Source organism: Nymphalis io, chromosome 7, assembly GCF_905147045.1.
Source record: "Nymphalis io chromosome 7, ilAglIoxx1.1, whole genome shotgun sequence".
NCBI classification, from domain to species: Eukaryota; Metazoa; Arthropoda; class Insecta; order Lepidoptera; family Nymphalidae; genus Nymphalis; species Nymphalis io.
Window position 1 is genome coordinate 10,915,483 of NC_065894.1, and position 18,809 is coordinate 10,934,291.

General features: G+C 31.8%; 1 protein-coding gene across 6 annotated transcripts in view; it reads left to right on the forward strand.

Annotated features, from left to right (window-relative positions):
* The window catches only part of LOC126769472 (kinesin light chain), a 51,059-nt gene extending 39,712 nt beyond the window's left edge, over positions 1 to 11,347 (forward strand). For 4 of the 6 annotated variants that reach the window (XM_050488308.1, XM_050488304.1, XM_050488307.1 and 1 more), the window contains 8 exons: positions 188 to 321; positions 450 to 574; positions 737 to 862; positions 1,557 to 1,635; positions 5,059 to 5,168; positions 5,967 to 6,083; positions 7,404 to 7,478; positions 8,654 to 10,099. In XM_050488308.1, coding sequence (XP_050344265.1) covers positions 188 to 321; positions 450 to 574; positions 737 to 862; positions 1,557 to 1,635; positions 5,059 to 5,168; positions 5,967 to 6,083; positions 7,404 to 7,478; positions 8,654 to 8,749 — 862 coding nt within the window. In that variant the 3' untranslated portion in view covers positions 8,750 to 10,099. Of the gene's footprint in view, positions 1 to 187; positions 322 to 449; positions 575 to 736; positions 863 to 1,556; positions 1,636 to 5,058; positions 5,169 to 5,966; positions 6,084 to 7,403; positions 7,479 to 8,653; positions 10,100 to 11,157 lie in introns of those variants that run through there. The other 2 variants (XM_050488310.1, XM_050488309.1) reach the window with 2 other exon arrangements.
* The last annotated feature ends 7,462 nt before the right edge of the window (positions 11,348 to 18,809 follow it).

Sequence of the window (18,809 nt, forward strand, 5' to 3'; positions counted from 1 at the left end):
TGTGTATTCTACCAAGCCGCATTGGAGCAGCGTGGTGGAATAAGCTCCAAACCTTCCCCTCAAAAGGCCTTTGCCCAGCTGTGGGATATTAACAGGCTGTTATTATTATTATGATATTATAAATAAAGAGTCTTACTGAAATTATACACTTGGTATTACTTCAAACTAACTTACAAATTAAACACAGGGATCAGAACAAATACAAGGAAGCTGCTAATCTACTGAACGACGCTCTCTCCATCCGAGAGAAGACCCTCGGAGAGAACCACCCCGCCGTGGCCGCCACGCTTAACAATCTCGCCGTGCTTTATGGAAAACGAGGTGAGATTAACAAATCAATATTATCTACCCTATCGTATATGATGAAATATTTATATTAAATAAGTTGAAACTGTGACCCAGTGGAATGACGTTGAGAAGGTAGAGGTCGCTCATGTGTGTGTGCGCAGGCAAGTACCGCGAGGCGGAGCCGCTGTGCAAGCGCGCGCTGTGCATCCGCGAGGCCGTGCTGGGCCGCGACCACCCCGACGTGGCCAAGCAGCTCAACAACCTGGCGCTGCTGTGCCAGAACCAGGTCCGTACTCCGCACGGGACGCCACGCTAATGGTCCAGTTAAAGCTTTTTAGGAACAAATTCTTACATTGCTGTCTATAAAAGAACCGATTTCTCTTTTCTATAATTTATATATACATACAAAACCCGCAAAAAATCATAATAAGTTCATAAATATTTTCAGAACAAATACGAAGAGGTTGAGCAATATTATCAACGTGCGCTGGAAATATACGAGAGCAAACTGGGCCCCGACGACCCCAACGTAGCCAAGACCAAGAATAATCTCGCCTCATGTTACCTAAAACAGGTGCGGTATATTAATTTGCATCGTTCCTTTAAAGCACTCATTCTTATAGTAATTACTATTGGTTCCAAAGGTATTTTAAAACCTTTAGCTTAAAGTATTATAAAAAGACTATATAGTTCTGTCCGAATAAGCTTCAAACCTTCATAAGAAAAAATGGGAGACCTATGATACAAATCAGATATTCTACCGCAGAACAGCAGTACTTAGTATTGTTGTGTTCCGGTTTGAAGGGTGAGTGAGCCAGTGTAATTACAGGCACAAGATACATAACATCATAGTTACCAAGGTTGGTGGCGCATGGTCCGCCTTCTATTCTATAAAAAAAAAAAAAAAACAATTTGTGTTATGAATGACTCGCTTCCACCCGTGTATAACGAGGGGTGTTCGAATGTTTGTTAATCTATATATGTTTTCTAAACCCCTGGTAACTTTCATGCAACATTTCATGACGCCGGTCATTAAGTAGTTAAATTCTTGACATTATTAAAGCAATAGTAAAGATTTAAAAATTGTTGACATTTACGACCAACCAGAGCGTCTTTGCTGGTGAGACCGCATTTGCGTGTCTGCAGCAAAGCTAGCCGTATAAGACGCTTCGATAATAATATAATAAGTAGAGGAATAGGGATAGATTAATTTTCATACATTTATCTTTATCATATATATAATAATATATATATTATTGTTACTCCAGGGTAAATACAAGGAAGCCGAAACACTATATAAACAAGTACTGACAAGGGCTCACGAGCGAGAATTCGGCACCATCGATGGTAAGTGAACGTAGCCTTATAATACAATAGTATCTGCTATCATTATATAAATTAGATTTCAGTACATAAGGAATGCCATAGGCGGTATTAGTGTAAAATACTTGCCATAAATAAAAATATTTGGATGTTCAAATTGAGAAATGTTAAAAGGTCGTATCTATTTTATTTCAAATAGACTTAGTTTTATAGTAAAATAATTTTTTTTTCAGTTAATTTTTGGTCGATTCTTGTTTGTTAGACTAGAAATTAGGAGCAGGTTTCAAAAAAAATTGGAGAGATATTGAGTTTTGCTCATAATCGAAAATCTTGATACCAATTATTATGAATTAATTGAGTATTGAAAATAATAATATCGAATAATCGAACCCAATCCTACTTTGCATATTAACAATTAGTCAACCAGGTCATATCACATTAAGCTGTAGTTGCTTGTAAAAATACTGACATTGTAATATTCCCCTGCTTACGCCGAACTCCATCTGAACCAGATACGACCTAATTCCTAAAAAAAAACCTTTCATTTAAAACTTTTGTATTGGTATAATATTTTGTGAATTGTTATGAATTTCCATAAATATATCTTTTAACGTTAGTTTATATTTTACCTGCTTGAAATTTATTTTTCTGTTTGCCGTTTCAGAGTATATTCAGTCATTAAAAAAACCAAAAAAATAACCAGTATTATACAGAGCTGACTAACTTAGAAGACGTGTATTAATTCACAGTTGTGACTACATTCCGTGTTTATATATACATAACAAATACATTATACGATTCGCCAATCGCTGATCGAAAATGATCTATTTCGTTCAATTAAAAATCTTAACAGCATTGTTCTCGATTGTTCCGTTTAAGGACAATCTATGGAGTTTTAACCCTTGAAATGTCAGCTGAATTGTATGAAATTAAGGTACCATAAATTGTCAGATCGGCGCCACTGTAGCTGGATAATCTGATTTACGTATATTAACATTGTTGTTTTTAGATGAAGAATAATTTTAAAATAGCGTCTTTTGAAATCGGATTTCTTACATTAGAGCGATACTTCAAATGTCATCCTCTAGCTACAGAAGCGCCATCTAAATTTCATACATTTTGAGGGACAAAAAGATATATACTTCCAACTCCATAGTGCAATCTTAAATATTTGTCATTAAGCGCGCTATGACAGAACAGTTTTTTGATTTTCAATTGGGCGAATGGTGATTACGTCACAGATCCTTGTAATTATTGTTATATTGACAGCGCATAGAAATGACATTGCAATATATAACATAGTTTAAGAATATACGACTTCCAATTTTCGTATTATTTTTATTTACTAAATATTTAAACTGTAATTCTGCTTACATTGTATGTATGAACAGTTAGTGATATATGTCTTCCATTGTTTATAATATAATTTAATTGAGAAAAATGTCATTAATTTGCGCTGTAGGTGATGGTTATAGATTAAAAAAAAACCAAAGCACAAAATCCCACTATATATTGCGAATATAGTTTCGAATTTTGAAATTATTGTTTGTTTTTTTTTTATTATTATTTTGTTATGTATTCCAAAATATTTAGAAAAGAGGATGGATATTAAAGGAAATAGTTACCCATGTTTGTGAAAAAAGTATGAGTAAATAGGCAAAAAAATGCATGTATTTTGTTAATGCTTGTTTAGTGTTGCTTTTAGTTTTTATTGTATTTGATATTGACTATCCCTATCGTTTTATTAGATCTCTCTATGCATTTTGTTAATACTCGAATTTTTTTCGTAGAGTAGAAAATTTTTTCCTTAAGAAGTAGCTAATTAAAAAAAATATATAAACAAAATTAATTAGTATATTATGAATTGTTATTATTTTAGTGCCAAAATAAAATGGGGCCAATTATTGCGTGAACATTATAAATACATACGTAAAAAGAATTTATTTATAAAATATGTATGTTCATATACTTATTCAAATTTGTTATTGTGTGTAATTAAAAAAAATCGTGCAATAAATTATTTCTTAAAATATCAGTAATAACTTAAAATAATTATCAATTAAATTGTAAAATTAATGTAAATTAGATATCATTATGTTCAAATATTAATTATCTTCAATATGCCCTCGATTTGTACTTGATGTTTCACTCTTATGTGATATATAAATATATATATATATATATTAATACTATAAATTTTTGATATAATCATATTATACTTGGCTATGAAAATAACGTTTCATAGAATCAAGAATTTGTCTAATTATTAACATCAGTTACGAATGCTCTTAAGATGTTTTGAAAGTGCGCTGCGTGGTTGAGATGATGTTTTATATAGAAAATAATCGTAAATTGATTTATTATTAAAAAACAACCAACGCAATCGTTAAAATATATTTTAATAAATATTAATACATCAAGTATCTATATATATAATTTATCGTTGTAGAAATTAAAACATATTGAATAATTCAGCATTTTGTTCTTTTCAACTACTTTTTATTCAATTTTTAAATTACACAAGTTTATATTATATATTTATCTCATCATTATATAAGTTGTCTCATCTATTATCACTCAACCCTAACAACTATCTATTATGACTCAAGTCAAATTAAATTATAAATTATTTGAATGAAAAAAAAAATAATCCCAATAGCGTTGCTAACGGTACTTACAGGACTCAATATCATCAGCGCTTAATTTCAAAAGATCCTATCAGCATTTGTATCTGATGATACTGTGTTATGCAATCACTATTACCTTTGAAGTTAAGGTATAGAGTGAGTTTGCAATTAGAATTATCTCTCTTGCCAAACAGCTGTGCATAAGCAATATCTGCCAAATATAAGTTAATTTGTAAAACAAAGTGCCTTTTTATTATGGTTTATTTATTTCGCGCATTCGACAAGTTATACGCATTTAATTATAGTTTTGTTAATTGTGATTAGAACTTGGCGATTACACCGCTGAAGTGCAATTTAAATTTAAACACTGTTATATTATTATGTAATATGAATACTGTTTAAGAATTGGAAATTATTATTTATTTATTTTTTTAATTTGTACTATTTATTTTATTGTTTTTATAAAATTAAATAAGGAAACGTATCAGTATTTTAGTATTCTTATTATTCGATGAGAATCGGGATGTTTTGCCACTGAACATAGGTGAGTGACACAAGTTTGGATTTTATTCAAGTGTGGCACAGGTAGGAAAGGAGGCAAGTTTTTGTTGAATCGTTTTATAAGTTTTTATTATTATTATTATTATTATTATCGAAAACTACCTTTGTGTCACACCTTCCCGACTTGTGTCACATTTTTAAAGGTCATTGATGGTTCATAGTTGTAATAAAATATATATTATATCGAATCGTCAATGGTCGTGTATTTTTATGTATCGTTATGAGTGATCAATGAAATAACGAAAGTATATATGAACAGGCGACAACAAGCCGATCTGGCAGGTGGCCGAGGAGAGAGAAGAGAACAAACACTTGCAGAGGGAGAACGCGCCCTACGGCGAGTACGGGGGCTGGCACAAAGCCGCTAAGGTACCGCGTCACTGTGACATCCAATTGCAATTAAACACTAAACTGGTGGTAGAGCTTTGTGCGAGCTCGTCTGGGTAGGTACCACCCACTCATCAGATATTCTACCGCAAAACAGCAGTACTTGGTATTGTTGTGTTCCGGTTTGAAGGGTGAGTGAGCCAGTGTAATTACAGGTACAGTGTAGCACAAGGGACATAACATCTTAATTCCCAAAGTTGGTGGCGCATTGGTGACCACTTACCATCAAGTGGTCCATATGCTCGTCCGCATTCCATATTCTATAAAAACCAGATGATTAAAAATAACATTATAAACATATCGTTCGTTCGTGTATTGTGCATGCTTTAGTGTTCTCGGTAGTTTTTTTTTTTTTAATTATAATATTTTAACGCATGCTCTGCATATTTAGTCATTGTATAACTTCACACGAGAATGAAAAAGCACTAGAGTACTATAACATATGAAAAATATTTGTTTCCAGCCGCTTTACATAATATGAAGCAGATACGTAACATGAGTTCGTATCATTGATCTTCGTTCGAGAAATTTCTCTTCATTTAGATAACTAAGTATTGAATATCGAAAAGAACTCAAGTCATCGGTCATATATAAATATGATTCTCTGAAAGCTTTTCAATTAAACCACAAATTGTCAAGTGATGTATTTCGAGCGTAATCAATAGTATATCGATTTTCAGTGCGCGATATTTATTCGTCAAGCTAAAGCTTAAGCTACTCGTATGCGGAGGTGGTCTGGCCGCATGTCGGCCGGTGCGTGTAAAGGTTCCGCTTTCGCAGGTGGACTCGCCGACGGTGACGACGACGCTGAAGAACCTCGGCGCGCTGTACCGCCGGCAGGGCAAGTACGAGGCGGCCGAGACGCTCGAGGACTGCGCGCTGCGCAGCCGGAAGGAGGTCAGTCCGCTCGTAGCGGTACCCGATTTAATATTCATATTTTTAAAAACAATTATATCATTTCATGACAACGTTTAGTCCAATCTAATGAGCATTTAAAATCGAGTTTTTTTTAATTTACTATCTGTCTAAAAAATTACTTGAACTGTTCTGTTTTCTCTCTCTTTTCTTTCAATATCTTTTTCTTTCTATCATGGTTACAAAAAAAAGTTTAATTTTAAAATTTGAAATTTAATAAATATGTACTAAGTATACTGCGTTATACATTAATAATGCATGGTTGGTGAGTTCATGAGAACAGGCTAGAAAACACATCCACTTTCCATTTTTTATTGACTTTTAATTGTTATTATTCTTTTTTAATGTGTTATATATAATTCCTTAAATTCAGTCGCTCTAAATGCGTCAGTTTTAAATTTAAAAGAACGAAAGGAAGCAGTGAAATGTTCATGCTTCACAATTTTTATTTTGATTATATTTCTAGCTCATTTAGGTATAGAACTTTTTTTGGACGCTTTTGACTAAGCTTTAGAGGTATTTTTTCAGCCAGTTGTCTCATTTTTTTATTTAAATGTTGGTTTGATTGGATCTTTATATATTGTTAAATTTAATGTCATTTATTGCATATATTATTATATTGACTTCCTATTATTTCAAATATATTTTATACAATAGCATTACTGCCTCATCTAGTCAATAATATTATTACAACTAATTTTATTTTGAAACTGTGCTTCATTCTATTAGAATCCTTTTTTTATTGAATATTTAATTATCTTGTTTAATTAAACATTATTTATTACAAAAGGGGGCAAAAATAAATTAATGAAAATTAATTTGCACGCTGCCTAGCACGTACCGCCTCATGTAAGTCACTCAAGATGAATACACAGTCATGTAGTCAATGATATATTATTTATTTATATCTATGTATTTTGATATATACTATACAACGGAGACGCAGGTATATCGAATAAACATCGAAAAAATGTATTCATCATTCAAACACCAGCGATCGGATTGAAATTATAATAATTAATATAGCACGAAGAGAAAATTGTATTTTTACTTCTAATCTTATGAACATTGGAGAAATGTGTTTAGCCGAAAGAGTAGAATATTGCCATCTCATTTTAACTCGTGGGTGGATCAATCAATTGAGCACGTAAGCCTATAGCCTAATAGGAAGAAAATCAATCCCATGGAGGATTGTAGTTTCTCTGCAAAATGCATTTTTTAGCAACAAATAATGTTATAAAGACAAGCGATTGTCGACGAAGTGTGTGTGTGAGCCGGAGGTACATTGGTGTGCGGTTCTAGGCGTTGGACATCGTCAAACAGGCGCGGGCGCGCGGGGGGCGGCCGGCGCGCGCCGACGGAGACGCGCTCGACGAGGTCAGACACCCCCCCCCCCCACTCCCGTGACCCGATATCTGCCCCAGAGCTCGCAATCCTTGTGTTAATGTCATACCGTCGATTATAGAAAATTCAATTTTTCTTCTCCCTTCAACTTGAACTTTTTTTTAACAATGATATTTATGTCATACTGAATATGTTTTAACTAGCATATTATTGGCATATTGATATATTCTTGAAAGTCGAGCAATATAATTCCAAAGTTATATATTTTTTATATAAAATTTTCAAATAGATTTTTCAAATTTAACTGAATTCCAAACTCGATTTATCTATCCTTGTATACAATCCCCTGTTATTCCAATCCTGTCCTGTCAATTGCGGCGTTTCTTGTTTGTGCTTTATCACTCGCTCATTGCTTTGTGTGTTCTAGGGGTTAGCACGTCTTGGTTTTTGTGAACGGGTGTATTAATTAAGGCGTTGTCATCTATAATGTATTCAACTGATTATTATATATTTCATATGAATGAATGCATCACGAAATACGAAAGCTTGATAATATCAATTTTATTTTTAATAGATTTAAAATGTTTTGTGGAATAAGCTCCAAAACCTTCTCCTCAAAAATGAAGAGGAGGCCTTAGCCCAGCAGTTTCCACTGCTTCTGATTCACAGGGTGTTGCTGGTAAAATGTTTTGTTTTTTATCTGCAAAAGATAAAAAAGTGTATGCACAAATGAAACACAGATAAAAAAATGTCTCGTTTTTATGTAAATATTTTATTCAATTACTGTATTATCAAGCATAAATATCATATTACTTTAATGCGAAATAGTACAAGGTTTTTGATTTTTTGTGCTTAGAAGTAAATAGTTTTTGTATATTCTACAAAAACAACAGCTTTGTGTATAATGTCGTCTGCGTTTGTGTGTGTGTGTGTGTGGCAGCGTTGCAATCACTAAATTAATTTGAGACTGTATCAGATCGCTTCGATACTTCGTATATGATTCAGTTTAACCATCAAATGTCATATATTTTTTCATAGCACTGAAGTTTGTTCATTGGGGCAGTTATTTGTCATTTTTATTATTTAACTTTTTTTATATATTTAGTTTTGCTTTTTAATTTATTTATTGTACACAATTTACTTTCACGCTTAATGTTTTGTTTTGCACATTTTTATTTGTTTTATTATTATTTTTTGTTTTATTATAGGGCACGAACCAGGCGAGTGAGCCACGCATGAACCTAAAATCGAAACTGTTCAATGCGCTAGGTATCAACACGGGGAGCAATGCGCCGCACCAGTAGTCTAGACTAAGCTTTAGATGTCTAGGATTTAATTATAAGCACTCACTCGCTTCTATGTGAATGCTCCTCGGTCTACTCGTTACAAGTGTCGGAATGAATAACGTATTTTTTGTATCTCATGAACACTTGTGACGGGGCACATTGGCTCATTGTTTTATGAGAGGATCATTCATGTCTCACACTCAAATTTTGCCCGCCTATTTGTATTTCGTAGTTAGATTTACACAGATTTGATTATTTTTTTTCAATTGAACTGTAGAATCACCGTTACAATAAGTGTTCGGTCATAAACCGTTCGATATTGGCCGATGAAAATTAAAATTGGCGGGCTGCCTAGCTTAGAATAATTTATTAGCACGCGATAGGGATCATAAGTTTTAAGAAAAATTAAAAAATAAATAAAAATAAAATACGAACGAAATGTGTGATAGGAAATTATCAAAGCATGTGTATTGTATACCGTCCCGAAGAGATATATGTATTGATATTATATACAAACATATATAGCATATATGGTGCAAGAATAAAGATATATAAATAATGTTTTAATATCATGACATCCTGGATACAGGGATGTATTTTATATAATCGAGTGTATTATATGCTTTAGAAGTTTAAATATATAAAACACATATTTTAATGTGTATAATTAATTTTTATACATATTTGATACGGTGATACCTGACGCATTTAGTTTTATGAATAATTAAAAAAAAAAAAAAAAAAACTCTCGTAAAACTCGGGCCCGGATCAGAGAATCTAAAATATATTGCATTTATTTAATTGTCTCGTGTCTAAAATATTTATTATTATTTGTCGCATGTGGGTACAACGATTTTATTTTATTCGCTTACAATTTAATTTTTTTCTTTTTTATATCCTGATAATTGTTATGAATGTATAATAGTATATCCCATATCGGATAATGCATGAATGTAATTTTTATTTTTTAATTTATCATGCGTATTTTATTTTTTTCTACCAATAGAATTTTTTTTTAATAAAGTTATGCTTAACTCATTCCAGTGTAGCGTATGTTTCGGTCTTAAGCTTTATGTGAGAGATAGGTATATAAATATTTTAGTATTTTTTTAATAATTTTAATTTTTATCTATACGAGGGTGCTGCTTTTGAATGCCAATTATGATTGTAAACGTTTTTATTATACAAAACACACAAATTACGTCATTATTATTGTTTATTTTTTGTTTAATATCAGTTTTATTAAGAATGAATCTCCATCGCAAAAAAAAATCCCTTTCGAGAAATATTATTGAAAATTTGGTACTTTGTTTAACATCGCGTTGTCGAATGATAATTTTAATTGTTAATAAATATTTATGTATCATTTGTTTTTGTTTTATTTTGTTTTACGTTTTGAGGATAAAATATTAAAATAGTACAAGGTGAGTCTACAGTGTTATGCAATTTACAGTCCACGATAAAATAATAGTCGTGATCAATTCAAACTGCACTGAGATAAAGCATGAAACATACGATCTATGTAACTAAAATATACGGAACATACAAGTTTTCATTATTTTAACGGCTTTCGCTGTTAGATTCGTAGATGCATGTAGCATCTCATTCATTAAATTTTTGTACATTTAAACATTAACGATTACCACCTCATCGACATAACTGTCATTTAAATCATAAATATATGACCATACGACATTTACAAATATAAGCCGACAAATAAAACGCAATTTGATATTAAATGTCAAATTTTCCTTTTGACAATGACAGTCCATAAAGACTTCAAAACATAAAACCGTCCATTCAATACATCTCAAGAAATTATGTATTTTTTAAGTGTTCCAAATTCGAAATTTAAGCTTGTTTTTCGGAATGGAGTGTAAATTGCATAACACGGGGCAGGGCTCGGCCGAGGTGTCGCGGAGCGCCAGTTTCTCGAAACTTCGCGAATCTTTGAGGCGATCGTCGGTGAGACTTTTCCACCGGATCGCTGGTCGCCACTCGGCACATCTGCCGCCTGATGTAGACTTCACCGACCCTGAGAGGTTTGTTTAAAGTACACATACAAGATATACGAATTATTACTGATTGTAATTTAATTTAGGTTATTTTGATTGGAAAAATCTTTAAAATTGAGAGTTAAAAAAATAATCATTTAATTTAGTTTTATTTTGAACGTCATGCAATTATTTTTCTCTTTTTTCGTTGTGTGACGGTTTGTGCGGTCTTAAATGTTGATCAATGTTTTGTAAACATAAGCTTAGTCTAACCCTTCGTAGTTTCTTTTTGCTCGCCTATTCGTGTTTTATTTTATTTTTTAATGCACATGGGGACCAAAATTGTACATTTAAATTATTTTTTTTATTAATTGTACTTAATGTACCTATAAACAAATGAATTCTTTTATAACTAAAATATTTACACATCAGCATGAAACGCGCAAGCTCCCTGTCCGAGCTCAGTAAGCGAGCCGAGAGCCCCGAACCTCCTGGGGACCAGCAGCGGTAGCCAAGACCCTCGATGAGCAGAAGGAAGATTATCATCAGATATGTGACGTCAACACTTATTAGGATACTCTCTCTGCAGTCGTGATATTCCAAAATCGTGTTAGTGTTAAAAATATGGATTCAAATTTTCACGTATGACACACCACTTGATCTTTATTATTTTATTAAACTTTCATTTAAATATAAGAAAGGCTATTTAAATTTTATTCTGTTGAACAATTGAAGAAATCATAAAGCTATTAAGTATAGAAGTATAAATTGGGCACATTTGAAATTCAGAAATTATTTATATAAAAAAAATAAAACAATGAAATTTCTTTTTAAAACACTAAAAAGATATGACGTTGCTATTTGTAATAAAAAAAATATGAATAATATTACAATTTTTTTAAATTCTATTCAAATAATCACTTAATTATTTTAAATGGCAAGAATATTTTTAAGTAGTAGCTTGGTTAACGTAACTGTTTAATTTATTTAGTCATTAAATTAAAGTATTAAATATAAACCATTTTCACGACATTGTGCAATTTAATATGTAACATAAACATAGGTCATGAGAAGCATAAAATTAAAATAGTAAATAATAATATGTGCATTTATTAACCGTGAAGGTGCTTTATTATTGACATGACAAATATTGACAACGAAAAAAATGACAAGTTAACAAGATGTGATAATTTGATGAATACAAATTTTATAAACACAGTCATGTCAAAAGAATAGTGCTCTGTTTACAAATAATAAAAAGTTGTTTCAATGCGCCTTGTCAGTATTTTAGCCAAAGTGTACTTAAAGAGCTTACCGTGGCTTAATCATTGTGCAAAGCCTTTTAAATCTTAGGTAATTTAGAATAAGTTTCGAAAAGCGCGCATAAAATCGTTATATTATGAAATTATTAAGCATGTATGCTCTTAAGTAAATTAGAAGTCAATAAAGTAAAAAACGACTTAATGCGCGATTTAAGAATAAACAGCTTTTATGAATTGTAATGATCTCGGTTAAAATTATCTGAAATAAAAAAAGTAATCATTCATAGTTAACTTTTTTATTTAAATATCCTTTATATGTTCTGTTGTAATTTTTATCTGTGAAATTAAAATAATTTAATTTCTTTTACACGTAGACAGAGACAGTTTAAAGTTAGTTTCTCTGCCTACGCTTTTACTAAATCACTTGACACTTTTCTAGTTACATTTTACTTAAAACAAAATTGAAACACCTGACCACTAACAATGAGTCACTTAATCAAATCGTATACTATAAAAAATAGGGTATGAAATAGGGTATAATGTAAAAACAAATTTACTCAGTCTTGTTACGTAAATAACCTTGATTACATTTTTAAATATTTTAACATAAAAACTATTATATCTACAAAATGGCAAACGTAGCTAGTCTTGCCATAAGTTATCATTAAAAATAAATTGCACAACCTGTGTTTAATCAGTAATATTAAATAAATTGAAACATAGTTCTGAAAACGAATCCGATCGGTGTCAGATATTAATTTAACTTCTTGAGGTGCAGTTCATGCAAATCTGTTTCCTCGTTTAGTTAAAAGAATTAATAAATTTTGTCACCACATTGAATGGGTTTTAAATAATCTCAAATAATAATATAGTAAATACCGCAAAAGATTTAAATTTATAATTTTTATGACATCATTAATACACAGGAATTAGGGCTGGATCTTCTAGCAACAAAAACGTTTACTTTCTACACACATTCCATTTTTATATTATTATTGTTTCTAAATTTAAAATAATTAATAATAAATTACGAATTAGTTAATTAACGAATATTTATTTTGAAAAAAAAGAGGCGTTTTTTTTATTTTGCTTATTAGTACTGAAGCTAGTGGGATCTAGTATTATTCCTTAAATTTACTTAGAAACCGACTACAATAAAATGGGGTCAGATGTGGTCATGGAACATGCAACGAAAGAGGTAAGGTAGCATACGATTTATTACATTTAAGATTCTAGTGATAGAACCAACGTAAGCTATATACGCCTAGACATGGCCAGTATAAAGAGCATCTATCAGAAATGCTCATACATCAGCCAGTGTAGAGTGTAGATTACATCAAAGCCGTCAAAAATCTCACCTTCAAGACATTGGTCATTGAAAATATTGATGGTATAGTATAGTATATTTTATTACCTATTACCAATATGAGACGTAGGTTATTTCTCAAGAAATGTTAGACATGTGTTAGAAACACTATAGCCCCCTATCATCATATCACAATCAAGTGATTTCGACGCATAAGCTATTATTTACCAAACTAGATTGCATAACGGAGGATTGGAACAGTAATTATGGCCAGTTGCTGTTCTAGGACAATCACTCGAAAAACTTTTCTCATATAGAGTCAAGCAAAACTTAGCGGACTGTCTTACTAACTTTAATAGCTTTACAAATAGGGAACAGCATCCGAGCGGATAGAGAAAGAGTTTTGCCAAGGTTTCGTTATTTTCACCGCTCTTATTTAACGTTAACGTTGAACCTATAATACACTCATTGAAGTAAGTGAATAACATAAAAATCATCAATATTTTTTTTACGAAAATAAATAAATTTCTTAATTCATTCGCACAAAGTCGAGACGTTCAACTAGTATATTATATATGTATAACATCTAAAAAGTTTTTTCTTTATCATAAAAAACAGATTAAACAGTGATCTTAATGGTATTCGTCAACCCTACTAGTTTCGGCGCTGATGAGAAGAACAGACACATTTTAAAGACTCTGCGGCATATTTACGGCCGGTCACTTCATTATATATGAGATGAAAAATATTTTGGATGTTATATATTTTTTGTTTGTATATTCATATACCGTGTCCTCGAATCTCCTTATTAAAATATTTAAAAAAAAACTTTACTCAATACATATGAATATCGTCAATATAATGTCACTTTTATTCACGATTATGTAGTACGTAAAATAAAATTACTTAGATTTTTAGATAAGATAAGTTATACAATAAATTGACTAGAGAGCTTGCGAACATATTATTTCGGTACATAACGAATAAAGTCATCAATTTTTCCAAAAAGTATTTATATGCTTTGTCTTTCTGTCTGATCGATTTTCTATGACTTATAAAAAAGAAGTAAAGTAAATATTCGTCCAAAGGTGTACTGCACACCTTTTTTACATATTTGAAGCGCCGTAAATTGACAATGCAGCGCTACCGTAGTGGTATACGCGGTTCTTAATGTTTCTTATAGCACTATTATCAATATGTATTAATAATGTCTGCACAACAACAAATCATATAAAAAAAATTTTTTGCCAGCTCCTTGGCCTAATATACAAAAAAAAGGAATGATACATTTTTTTGTATGAATCAGACAATTGTAACACTTACCTATCTTAATAATGAAAGTTTTATTTATTTAATACTTTCATAATAATAATAAACATACAATAAGATATATAAATAATATAATCATAGAGTATAAAATAAAGTATAAATAATTATAAACTACATACTATTTCATACATATATATACACGTATATTATTTAGAAATTGATAAATAACAGCTTTTCAAATGATATTTAAAAATACTCGATGATTTCGACTGCCTGTTATCTATAAATATAATTTATTTGCTGTTATTTGATTTCTTAATTCGGTATTAAATAATAATTTCGATATTTTTGTGACAATGATGTCTCAAATAACGGCGTATATTTTTATAATTTATCAATGTGTAAAAATTTTTTTAGTTTTAAACTGATAACCTTTCAAGCTTTTTGATTGCATTTTTCTCTGAATATACTCGCTAAGCCAATACTTACTTGTTCTATGCCCGTACCTCAATAAGATTTTTTAGTTATTTTCGATTAATTAATTAATAAGTTTTAATAAATAGTTATATAACACAATTAATTAATAAGTCGTAACTTTACTATCACAATCTGCTTGGCGTGATAATAGATTTTTTATCTATGATCGATATAAATTAAATAAAATGATGATTGTTTTAATTGAAATATTTTAAATCACAACGTTTGACTAACCTTCAACCTTTGTCTCAAATCTAAATAATGTTGAGTCAGCGGTATATCCTTCAAACTTGATTTAAAAAAATAAACACACTTAAAAAATTGGACATATATTGATCATCGTGTGCACGATGCAGCTGCCAAAACATGAGGGGCGCACGCGCATGAAGAGAAAAGAGAAATTTTATATAATTACGTGTCAGGAATTTATGATATGGACGCAATGAACAAAAAAGTTTCTTTACAATGAATTCAAATATAAAAATTCTATGTATCTTATGGATATAATTTAATAAGAAGTTAATGGCCCTATCAGAGCTTGAATGGCCTAATAATAAGGATATGTTGAACTTAACATTAGATTATGTATTTAAATCCGGGCATGGACCACTGGGCGACTGAGGTTTGTTCGTCTCTAATATAGTATATGATTTATAAAAACAGATAAACTCAAAAAGCTAAATCTTATCTAAATACAATAAAATTTGAGTCAAATCGTTAGAGCCGTTTCCGAGATACACGAAAGATTTGATCATTTTATATAAAATTTCATACATTGCTATTGCGGTGAATGAACCTGCATTTGTTGAATATATTCCGCTACATGTCAGTGTGCGGACTACGCTACAAACCTTGTTCAAGATTGAATGTCCATTAAAAACCGTTTTGATTTTATAAACGAGCTGATGTAGGATATGAAGAGATGAATTACTGGTTGGTATGTGTATAAAAATGGATGGATGGACCGTATGGCAGATTACCATAAAAGTAGGCACATATGTGTATATTTTCATGGAGCGGATTTTTTTAATTATACAGTTTTTTGTAATTTGCTAGATCATCATGACATAAAACTAAGACTGGATCCCTTCGTTATATACCTATACTTAGCTAAAAATCAATCATTCAAATCGCTTAAGCGATACCCGACAGAATGATATATAATGCTTACATTACGAGTTAAACACAGTACTCTCTTTTCATCGGTAAAATAGTTCACACATTCAGTTTTAGTCAGTGAGCCTGTTTCTATGAAATCGCAATTATGACTGATCGAGTTACTGGATCGGACATGATATAAGCTGATAGCATGGACTGCATTAATTATTGTTATTATAGGATACATGCATGAATCGAGCCGTGATGGTCTAGTGGTCAAAATAAGAGAATTTTAGTCGGAGATTATTGGTTCACAGCCGGGCAAGCATCACTGAATTATCATGTACCTAATTTAGTGTTTAAACTTAATCTCGTGCTCAACGGACCAGGAAAACATCGTGAGCAAGCCATTGGAGCATTGGTGCTTTAGAGAAGCAGCGTGGTGGGATAAAGTCTTTTTCTCTAAAGGAGGCATAAACCCATGCTGTTCCTTTCATACAATAACCGAATTTTAATATTTTCAATTTGTAAAAGCTAAAATAAGAAAGTCTTCTGATTGAATAAAGAATAAATCTAATATATGTATGTACAAATAATAGTCAGTATTTACGATATCAGGATGCGTTCTTCCTATAACCTATAAATTGCAATCTAAAGGGCCGACTGGTTATGAGTCTCATTGCTTTTTCCTGTTAATTTATTCACAGTTAATTTAGAATTCAACGATGGAAATCAGAATATTGTATCGATGGGTCATCGGATTAATTAAATATTAGATATGGTTATATTCATAGTTGTTTTTTTGTTATGCAAATGACAAACTGATAGCAAGCCCGTGGTCGCTGCAAGAAGCTTTAATTATTGTATATATTATAATCTGACTGCCTCGTTGGTCTAGTGGCTAGATTTAAGACCGCAGTCCCAGAGGTCCTGGGTTCAAATCCCACGTCGGGTCAATAAAAAGTTATAGAATTTTTGTCTCGAAAATTCTCAATAGCAGCGCGGAGTCTTGTAGTTGGAAGTGTGTACACTCTCGTGCCTCGGAACGCACTCAAATATATAGGTGTACAGTTGCTTATATAATACATATACATCTTAATAGTACATACATAAATATTGCAGAAATTTCGGCTCCGAAACGTTTAAAGTATGTACTTTATTCATAAGACATTCCTAATTAATATTGATGTAGGTTGTCTTGTGAAACAATTTAATAATTTAATTTAATTGAATAAAATAAATACAAATCCCATCGTGTCCTGCCCATCGCATGTTAAAATAAAATATATTATTCTAACAATACTTCACTTAACAGTTAATATAAAATAGCCAGGACGTGGGAACTAAAGAGCGGCGAGGTCTCAAGGGATTCGCTATCGCCACCCTTGTCGATTAACATATGTAATATGTCGCTCACACCTAAATCATAATTATATTAATTAAAATCAAAAGTTATGGAATGGTTATCATAAGGTATCACTAGAGCTTTTTGCAACTATAATTACAATTTCGAGATATATATATATATATATACATATGTATATATTGTGGGCAATATTTCAACCATATAATTGTCAATCGTTATTTATTTAATAAGCACACTAACAATATACCTACTACATATTACACAATAACACACACAGCATAACCATATAAATAATATCTGATTTTTTTTTCAGCCTTTTGCCGTCCACTTATGGACGAAAGCCTCCCCCATAGAACGCCAACCATCCCGATCTTGGGCAGTCCGTACATCCCGTAGCTGCCACCTTTTTTAAATCGTCAGTCCAGATCACAAGTCGGCTCCATCGGCCATCAATGCGCCTGGAGACATGACCAGCCTACTTCCACTTCCACCACTAGCGAGCTAATTCTACGCGCGATGTCGGTGACTTTAGTTCTCTGGCGAATGTCCTCATTTCGGATTCTATCTGCCAGAGAAACCCCAAGCATCGCGCGTTCCGTTGCACGCTAAGCGATCTTAAAGTTGATAAATATAATACCTTCTGATATGTATATCAGTTATAAGCTGAGACCGTGGCTCTCCATTGCCACGTCCCGGAATATGAAAGTAAAGTTCTATATCTCTTGCTTCTTCCTTTTTTTTTAACGCTGGAAAAACGCTTTACGCGTTTCCCCCATGGGAACAGTGGGGGGTATGTGGGCCTCGCCGGTGTCCAAGGCGCCGAGTGCGCCCCAAACATCGAGATACCCACTAAAAAACCAGCGGGACCCTTTCCGTCTTAACGAGGAGCGCCACGGGATCGCTTTCGCATGCTTCCGTGACGCAATCTCTTGCTTCTTCCTGCTTAAATAGTATCCGTACAGACTGGCCATCACGACAAGATATTATTGAGCCACTATTGCGCTTATATTTATTTTCTTATACCTAATAATTTTTGATTAGTTGTATTTACATTACAAATCAACCATTTTATCATCTAATCAATTCAGGTTTCTTTTTAGTAAAATTCAATATCTATATAACAGACTCAGTAATGTAATTGTAAATCTTTGTTTGACGCGTCTCAAAGCTAATCAATAAATTATCTAAATGTTTCTTAATAATATCTTTTAACTATAAAATTGACGTGTAAGTATATCGTTATGAATATCGTTATGAATAATTTTTAAGTAGTATCTACTATCAGTGACAGAATAAAACTTATTAT